The 9,706-nt window shown below is 45.7% G+C and overlaps 1 protein-coding gene across 2 annotated transcripts; it reads left to right on the forward strand.

Moving 5' to 3' along the window:
- The first annotated feature begins 20 nt into the window (after positions 1 to 20).
- LOC306984819 (uncharacterized protein) lies at positions 21 to 6,849 on the forward strand. 2 transcript variants are annotated; one of them, XR_013794642.1, is made up of 2 exons: positions 21 to 185; positions 6,465 to 6,849. XR_013794642.1 is itself a non-coding variant. In XM_079586535.1 (2 exons), exons 1-2 carry the CDS (start codon positions 1,361 to 1,363, stop codon positions 6,546 to 6,548), a joined length of 1,155 nt encoding a protein of 384 aa, XP_079442661.1. In that variant the 5' UTR covers positions 194 to 1,360; the 3' UTR covers positions 6,549 to 6,849. The 2 variants fall into 2 exon arrangements, 1 of the variants encoding a protein (XP_079442661.1); XM_079586535.1 differs by lacking the exon at positions 21 to 185 and adding an exon at positions 194 to 2,431.
- The last annotated feature ends 2,857 nt before the right edge of the window (positions 6,850 to 9,706 follow it).

The following is a 9,706-nucleotide window of genomic DNA, read 5'->3' on the forward strand; positions in this document are numbered from 1 at the left end:
TTATCGTGCAGCCCTAGTCGGCAGGGTTCTCTACTGTGTAGTGCAAGGACGTGGGTATTGTCTGTTTAGTGTTTTTGGATATTTTGTTTTTTTTTGTTGTCTTTTTGTTGTTGCAGAAACCAGACAGCAGCGGGTTTTCATCGTGAGTTGTGACAAGTAGACCCGTGAGTTTCATATTTGTATTGGTAAGTGACTTTGCGTGATTTATAATCATGGATGATGAACTACGGGAGTTAAGAGAGTTAGTAATTCAATTAAAGGCAGACAATGAAAGATTGCGACAGGAGCAAACGCCGGCTCCACAGCCTGGCTCATCTAGTACTTCCATGCATGCTGCCGGGGACCTCCCTCAACCAGCTGGTTCCAGCGCAACTGAGCGATTTGTTTTTGTTCCTCGTGACAGAAAGTGTCCAAAATTTAATGGTAGGTCTGGCATTTTTATCGATGAGTGGGTGGAGGAGGCCCAGGCCTGCATGCGGCTTCGTCATCTCTCTAATATCGATCAGGCGTTTTTCTTGGTTGATCATTTGGAGGGCGAAGCAAGGGAAGAGATTCGTTATCGGTCGAGGGATGAGAGGGAGGATCCTAAAAAGATTATTCAGGCATTGTGTGACTTGTATGGCTGTACCAAATCATATGTGGCTCTTCAGGAATCATTTTTTTCCAGGAGACAACAGGATGGGGAGAGCTTATTGGAGTTCTCCCTAGTTCTGATGAGTCTCATGGAAAAAGTAAAAAACCAGTCACCTCAGGGCATGCCTAATGCGGAAATTTTGCTGCGTGATCAATTCGTAGAATACGTTAAGGATGGTGCCCTTCGACGTGAATTAAAACAACTAGTCCGTCGCCAACCCGCTGCAACGTTGTTGGACGTTCGCGGTGAAGCCATCCGCTGGGAACGTGAGGGGGTGCCCGGGGGGACACGTGGTCGAAGCCAGTCCGTTCCTTCCGCGTATGGTATTCAGTATGGAGTACAGGGTCATCAGCACACAGTGAGTAATGCCGTTTCAACTACATCTGAATTGAGTGAATTACGAGAGATGCTGAAAATACAGCAACAACAATTAAATAAATTGACTCAAAGCATAGCCCAATTTCAAAATCCCCAACCACGAATGCAACTATCCCGGCATAATCAGATTATTTGTAGACGGTGTCAACAACCGGGGCATTTTGCCAGAGATTGTGAGGGGGAGCGGCAACCTCCTCGTTTTCCGCCAGCACTTGCAGATTCCTCTTTGACGAGGAGCGCACAGTCACCATCCAGACAGGCGTCGGGAAACTAGTGCCCGCCAAGCTACAGGGCCACAGCTTGGTTGGGGGAGAGACAGGCTCGGGTGTTTTGATTGGTTCAGGTTTTATGTCTCGGTTTATGTCAACATGTCCCCAACTTATCGTGGGTATGGGTGGGGTCAAGGTGCCGTGTTTGGTGGACACCGGCTCTATGGTGTCCACCATCACTGAGAGTTGTTTCTTGAGAAATTTTGAATCTTGGGGTCAGGAACAGCTTCGGTCATGCCATTGGTTACAGCTCCGGGCCGCAAATGGCCTCTCAATTCCATACATTGGCTATCTAGAACTAGATGTTGAACTTTGCGGGCGAGTGGTCTTAGGGTGCGGAGTGCTGGTGGTCAAGGATCCTCCGGGCGGTTTGTGTGCTCAGGTTCCGGGCGTTCTGGGAATGAATGTCCTGAGCCGCTGCTACCAGGAACTCTTTGGACAGCATGGCATGAGCCTTTTCGATTTACCTGTTGTGTCTCAAGCCCCTAGTTCTGTTTTCCAGGCCTTACAACATTGCTGTTATGCTGACTCTCAGTCAGTTTCGGATCAGGGGGGGCGGGTCAAAGTACGTGGACGTCGGGCGTGTCGCATCCCAGGCGGCACCATGAAATTGGTTGCTGTGACCTGTTCGGCCCAGTACTCGAATGGTACAGTGCTGTTTGAGCCACCAGATGCTGGTCTTCCAGCAGGTTTGTTGGCATCTCCTTCCTTAGTGCCAGTGGAACGCGGTACAGCTTATGTGCCCGTGGTTAATGTTGGCACGGTAGATGTACTATTATATGCTAGCACGGTCATAGGTACTGTCAGCTGGGTTTATGTGGTTAGCTTACCTCCGGAGGTCACTGAGGTTCAGGTGGTTTCGGCTAGAGTGAATACACAAGCGGTGCTGGTTTCCCCCACTATACTAGAACAGATTGAGTCGATTGATTTATCTGTCCTGTCAGTGGGAGAACAAGATAAGGTAAGGGCGCTCCTTGAAAAATATCTAACTGTGTTTTCCAGGCATGAGGGAGATCTGGGATGTTCCAACCTCATTTCTCATGATATCCCTCTTCTGGATGATGTCCCTGTGCGGCAGCGGTACAGGCGTGTTCCTCCCTCTGAGTACGAGGTTGTGAAGGCGCACATTAACCAACTGCTTGACGCCCAGGTAATTAGAGAAAGCTGCAGCCCTTATGCTTCACCCATCGTCCTGGTCAAGAAGAAGGACGGTAGTCTGCGCATGTGCGTAGACTACCGTCATTTAAATTCTAAGACCAGGAAGGATGCCTTTCCTCTACCCCGGATTGAGGAAACATTGGACTCGCTGGCGGGGGCACGTTGGTTTTCCACCATGGACCTTGCCAGTGGGTACAATCAGGTTCCTGTTACTGAGGCGGATCGGGCTAAGACGGCCTTTTGCACTCCGTTTGGCCTCTTTGAATGGAACAGGATGCCATTTGGATTGTGCAATGCCCCCGGCACCTTCCAACGATTGATGGAACGGATGTTCGGGGACCAACAGTGCCAGTCTCTGCTCCTCTACCTGGATGACATTGTGGTGTTTTCCTCGTCAGTTGATCAACACTTGGCTCGAATGGAGGTAGTGCTAAGCCGGCTACACAAGGAGGGTTTGAAGGCCAAATTATCAAAATGTGCCTTCTTCAAACAGGAAGTGAAGTACCTGGGTCATGTCATTTCGTCAGAGGGGGTCTCCACAGACCCAGGAAAGATTGAGGCGGTTTCACAGTGGCCTCTTCCAACCAGTGTGACAGAGTTGCGGTCATTTTTAGGGTTTGCTAGCTATTACCGACGGTTTGTGGAGGGGTTCGCTAGGCTAGCTGCCCCCCTACATAGGTTGGTGGCTGAGCTGGCGAATCCGAAGCACTCAAGACAGCCAAAGCGTATTGATAATGCCTGGTCTGCGGAGTGTCAGAGTAGCTTTGAGGAGTTAAAAAGAAAACTTACCACCGCACCAGTACTTGCCTATGCTGATTTTTCACTTCCGTTCATCCTGGAGGTGGACGCCAGCCATGGGGGACTAGGGGCGGTCCTCTCCCAGGAACAGCAAGGCAAGGTGCGTCCCATTGCGTATGGTAGCCGGGGTCTTAGGCCCACTGAGCGCAATACATCTAACTATAGTTCTATGAAACTGGAGTTTCTTGCGCTCAAGTGGGCCATGACTGAAAAGTTCCGGGAGTACCTGCTGGGGCATAGGTGTATGGTCTACACTGATAATAACCCTCTTAGCTACCTGACCTCTGCCAAGTTAGGGGCCATGGAACAGCGCTGGGCTGCCCAGCTGGCAGCTTTTGACTTTGAGCTCAAATATAGATCAGGTAAGAGTAACCGCAATGCTGATGCCTTGTCACGGCAACACTTCTTGGTGGAGGGAGATCAGGATTTGTGCCGGGGTGTAGCTGTCCCAGTGTTGTTGTGTCAAGCCGCCCAAGGTGGGATGATGACTCGGGTGAACCAAATTGAATCATTCCCCTGTCCCACCAGTGATATGTCTACGCAGCAGAAGGCAGATTCAGTCATTAGGGAGCTCTTAGTGTTCTGGAGGCGGAAGTCACCTCCTAGCTCTGAGGAGCGTAAGAAACTCTCCAGGTCTGCTGTGGTCCTGCTTCGGCAATGGGACCGCTTGGTGGAGAACGAGGGAGTGCTTTATCGCCGGGTGTTTCGCCCGGATGGTGGAGAGGAGGTTCTCCAAGTGTTATTGCCGGCGGCCATGAAGTCTGAAGTACTGACTCAACTTCACCAACAACACGGGCACCAGGGGGTGGAGCGCACTGCCCAGCTGGTACAGCAGCGATGTTATTGGCCAAGGATGTCGGCTGACATTGCCCGCTGGTGCCAAGAGTGTGAGAGATGTCAGTGTGCTAAAGGCGACCAGCCCACCCATGCTAGCTTCATGGGACATTTGTTAGCTGCACGGCCAAATGAGATCTTAGCTTTAGATTTCACTTTGTTGGAGCCCTCAAGTACAGGTATTGAGAATGTTTTAGTTATGACCGACATTTTTACCAAGTATACCTTGGCTGTACCTACCAAGGACCAACGAGCAGAGACTGTGGCCCAGGTCCTGGTAGTCGAATGGTTTTGCAAGTTTGGAGTGCCTGGTCGGATCCATTCGGACCAAGGCCGTAATTTCGAGTCGGCTCTCATTCAGCAGCTCTGTTGCTTGTATAGAGTTGAAAAGTCACGCACCACACCATACCATCCGGCCGGAAACGGCCAGTGCGAACGTTTCAACAGAACCCTGCATAACCTGTTGCGCACGCTGCCGGTGGCAAAGAAGGGGGATTGGCCATCTTGTCTTCCTCAGGTACTCTTCGCCTATAACACTACCCCTCATCAAGCTACAGGGGAGTCACCTTATTTCTTGATGTTTGGGCAGGAGCCTAGACTTCCAGTTGACTTCCTGCTTGGGAGGGTTGAACAACCGCTGGCAGGTGACGTGCATAGGTGGGTCCTGGAGCATCAGGATCGGTTGCAGGTGGCCTTTGAGGGTGCTCGTGAGCGTTTGGGGGCCGCGGCAGATCGCCGGAAGGCCAGGCATGATCGGCAGGTACGAGAAGCACCACTGAAGGAGGGTCAGTTGGTATACCTCCGTGATCATAGTGTGAGAGGTAGACAAAAAATCCACGACCTGTGGAGCTCAGTGGTGTACCAAATCTTGAGGGCACCTAAGGAGGAGGGTGTGGTGTATACCATTGCCCCCACCACAGATTTGGGGAGAATAAAGCATGTGCACCGATCCTTGCTGAAAGCTCAGATTAGCCGGAACCCCCCTCCCATCTTGCACGATAATCCGGTGGTTGAAGTTGTACAGCTTCATGGAGAGGAAGAGTTAGATGAGGGAGATTTGTTTGTCCTGGTGCCGGAAACACCGCAGGTCGACTGTCGGCAGGTACCTGGGGGTAGTGCCCCTCCTGGCCCTCAAGAGGTTGAGGAAATACCATCTGGTGAAGCCCAGGGGGCGGAAGGGGGTCTTGAGATGGAGGTGAACTGGCAGCCTGTAATGAGCATCCCTGCCAGTTCTGTGGTGGTCAGGAGGACTGGAAGGACTACTGCTGGGCAGCATTCTAATGTACATCACCTTCCACGACCATTGGGGTTAGGTACAGTGTCCAGTATATCAGGTAGTGCAGCTGTTACTTGGTTCCGGCCTTGGAACTGATGACTCAGTTCATAGTTCTTTCTCGGTCCACCGCCGGGGCGTCGGTGCAGAAGCTGGGGGTGGATTGTAACCGAGTGAATGAGATGAGTGACATCAGTGAGCACCTATCAGCAGGGAGCCCTCCCTATTTAAGAGCTGGTTGGCTGTAGCTTGGGATGTGTCACGTCCGACTCCGCCTCCTTCCGTGTTTACAGCGACTGTAAGTGTGCGTTAGCATATAGCAATGTTGTTTTTCTGGTTTCTTGTGCGTACGGGACTAATGTATGGTGTTGTGTTTAGCCTGTCTTCTCTGGTTTCCCTCGGCTCGTCTTGGTCTGTGCGCTCACTTTCAGGTATGTGTTAACTGTTGGTGGAAGGCGTATTGGTTGTTTTTATTCAGGGGGGTTTTGGGATCGGCTGATTGCTTTGAGTTATGTGCAGTGTTCCTGAAGTCCAGCTGAACCGCCGATTTCATGATTTTAAGTATCAGTGCCTGACCAACACACAAATAGTTTGTGTGTGAACGAACACATTGTGTGGATCCATCGTCCCTTTCCGGTAAGCGTTGTGATGTATTTAATTTTAACTACGAGCTGAAAATGTAGCAGTTGAGCCATGCATCTTAGTAGTGTCTTTGTGTATCTGATTTAGGATTCTCCCTCTCGTCCAGGCAAATTGTTTGTCCGGCTGGTGCTATAAACAGCTGTTATAGCCCTGAAACCTCTTGCTGCAAGATTAAGAGAGCCTATTTCTCTGCGGTGCTCCAGTTTACCAGACAACCTGTTGCCGTTTGAGAATATCGTGTCACTCCACGCATGAAGATCGTTGCTGTCTGGTTTTATTGACAATTTATTGATTTAATGTTACGTGTGATTGACTTTCTGAGGCTCACGTTTGTTAGCAGTTAAAGCCAGAGCATCAAACCATCTGCCAGTGAGCCCATTGTAGGGATCGAGTTATTTATGTGTTAGTGTTTACCTTTTTGCATACAATTGTATACTATTTGTGATTAATTATTCTTTTTGTGATTTGTTTCTTTCAGGTGCTGGGGTCCACGGAGGGAGGATCTCTTTTGGTGGTGGGGTTTTCTTTGAACGTTTGCTGTGACACCTATGAGGCTGTTTGATGGTGTGAGTGTTTTTCTGTGAATTAATTTAGTGATCCCTCCTCCCGTGGTTAACCTCAGCCCTGTTAGTTGTGTTTTTTTCTTTGCTGTGTCTGTGTCTTTTTACTGTGTCTTTGTGATTAGGTGTATTGATACAGAAAAGTGTGTGTTTGGTTAGTTAAATGTGTGTTTTGTCTATTTGAGTGTGGTGTGGTAACCCAAACCCCTTGCCAGTGTGGCTCCTGGTTGTTAGTCTTTTTATGTGAGTATCTTACCGTTTTAAATCAAATTTGTAATAAAATTTTTGTACATTTTGTCTATATCCACGTCTCTGCCTACCTTATTTAGAGAAAGTGAACCTGAGTGACCTAATGATAATAATTTGAGTGTTGTCCATATCTCCCGGGGCGAAATTCCCCGGGTGGCGTAGTCGCAAACTGTTTCTACTGGTAATACCATCTTTCCATCGCCACAATCGGATAAGAATGTAAATGTGTACCTTGAATTGCATTGTAAGAAGCTTTGGATAAAAGCGTCTGCCGAATGCGTAAATGTAAATATATTTGATCCTTCATTTGATTAACATCAGCAAACTTGTAAATAAAGTAAATGTTGCATCATATCCAACTATATTATGTGCTATGACGAACACCATCAGCAGGACTGGTGTGTAAAGCAAGTGTAAACACACACCGATAATCATTGGCGATGCAATCGAAGACGTCACATGTTGACTACGCCATACCGGAGAAAAAGCCCTGACAGCGAATGTGGGCAGTTAACTGACCATACAGATCCAGACCATTACGTTTCTCCTAAACCATGCAGGCTCTATAGCCCAACACTATTGCAGGGGAGATTAAAGCTATTGTGGAAGATTTTCCCGAATTTTAGAAAAGAACCGTCCTCTCCACTTTTTGATAGAATGCACATGCGCAACAACTCTGCTCCCGAGAGGGAACGCCTATGAAACGTGTGCACGAGAGAGAGCGTGCACGAGCCTATTCTCCTCGTGCACGCTCTGTTTACAAGTTGCTGTCGGCACGGCTCATACAAGCCTACTCACTGCAAAAAATGCTTTTCTTAGTATTTTGTCTTGTTCCCAGTCCAAATATCTAAAAATCCTAAATCAAGATGCATTTACTAGATGAGTAAAATTACATACGATATTTAGTCTTGTTTTCTGGGGAAATAAATCAAAATGAAGTGAGGTTTTGCTTTTAAAAAAGCGCAATTATCTTCCAATGGGGTCAGAAAAAATGATCTTAATTCAAACAGAGAAGCATTTTTTGCAGTACTTTCAAAAAGAAGATTTGCACTTTTTCCACTGTCACACATTGGAATTATTAAAAATGAACACAAAAGGTTTTATAACATTTCAGCGTGATATCTTTTACCCATGGGCGTCAGTGTGGTTTGACATGTGCCGGGGACAGAGACGCATTCAGAAGTGCTGGGTACAATGACGCTGTTATGTGGATGAACTTTTGGTGTGTTATTTATTTGAGTTCGTAGGTGGAGTCTCGAGAAGGGATTTTTAATGATTGTTTTCTAACTTCAGTTTATTCTTTAAACCAGGTAGCGGTGTTATTTTCTTAGTTCACTTTGTTGTTTATTTAGTACAGCGAAGGTAAGCAGTTGCATTTACGCTGTTTTGGGAGCCTGAAAACATAAACTTTTAAAAACGGGTTTCAAAGAGCAAGTTTTTTCAACCAGAAAATTGAGTTGGGGATGTTAGAAATTGTTTACAATGTATAACTTAGTAGTTTTTATTTATTTTACAATTACTATTTAACTACAGTTTGTCTGTACACCCTTCCAAAAAAGTTTAGTCAAGTGTATTACATCGTTTTATGTGCTTCTCAGACTTACAATGACTCAAGTATACTTGACTTACCGACAGAAAAGTTGAAGTATATTTGGCCTATACATGTTCTCATCTTTTGATCGCGATATTTAAAAGTGTAATTACGTTTTCTAAGGGGCGATGTTACGACGCGGAGCGAGCAAACCCCCCTCCGCTGTTCTAAATGCACTGTAAAACACGGCTTATTGCTTTTATAAAACAGTTACTACATAAAAATATACATTTGAATATTTATTTTATTCATAACAAATATAACAACAAACACGTAAGGGATAATGTGTAGCGAGGCGGTTGTTATAGCGAATACAGCTTCTGATTATGAGCCCGATGCGAAGCGGAGTGTATTCGCTAACCTCTCAAAAACAAACATATTTATTTATGAGTGGTCATGCTAAAAGAGTGACATGTGACCTCTGATAAAACTGCAATAACAGAAATGAGGACAGAAGGACATGAAAACCGAGAGCATGCAGTTTAAATTATAACATCCTGTTTCCTGTTTCCCGTTTCCTGTTCCCTGTTTCCTGCATGGCTATTGGCCAACAGATAAGAGACTGTGTCATGTGATGCAAGGAGAGAAAAACAAAGTTTCACACAGAAAGCCAGTTGTTGTCCAAAGATGAGAACATATTTTATAACTTTTATTAAAATGATTTTGATGGTACTATTATGAGTGTCATTTAAAACAATTCTAGATGTTTTTGAACTCTGAATATGAGCAGATGTGTGTTTATCTTGGTCAGAAAGACAGAATTATGATCCTGATGTACAGAGATCTTACCAGAGGATCAGACGTCATTATGACAGATGATGATGTTTCAAATCTCTTCAATCTCATAATTGAAGAAATAAATAAAACCCACAGATCAATCATACAGTAAATGCATTAAAAGCAGATTTACAAAATACATTTTTCGCATAAAAAAATAAAAAAACTACTGAAATATGTAAATGAAATCTCTGTTCACAAGATATGTTTGTGAAAAGAATTTTCTAAGATATTAAAAAGACTAATTACACACTATATGGTTTGACATTCTTGATCTAAACTCAATATGTCAGAAGTCTTTCAGTCGGTGATCTAAATATCATCTTCACAACATATAAAACACCTTCTTTGATCAGAATGCAGAATTCTATAAACAAAATTAGATTAAAAATACTAAATATTTTTTATTTTGTGAATTGATAACTGAATGCGACATCCTTGAAAGGATCTATTAAATCAGATTAATAAAATGACTTGACATCCGTCGCTTTATCTGGAATCTGATTGTATATTAACCCCTTAAGCGGCACCCCCTTTTTCTAA

This window comes from Phoxinus phoxinus, assembly GCF_949152265.1.
Source record: "Phoxinus phoxinus genome assembly, chromosome: 17".
Classification (NCBI taxonomy): Eukaryota; Metazoa; Chordata; class Actinopteri; order Cypriniformes; family Leuciscidae; genus Phoxinus; species Phoxinus phoxinus.

Excerpts from the sequence above, each read along its gene's own strand:
- LOC306984819 (XM_079586535.1), top strand. The coding sequence starts at position 1,361 with ATGTCTCGGTTTATGTCAACATGTCCCCAACTTATCGTGGGTATGGGT. Across the intron at positions 2,432-6,464 it reads ACCAACTGCTTGACGCCCAG|GTGCTGGGGTCCACGGAGGG; the intron begins GTAATTAGAGAA and ends TGTTTCTTTCAG.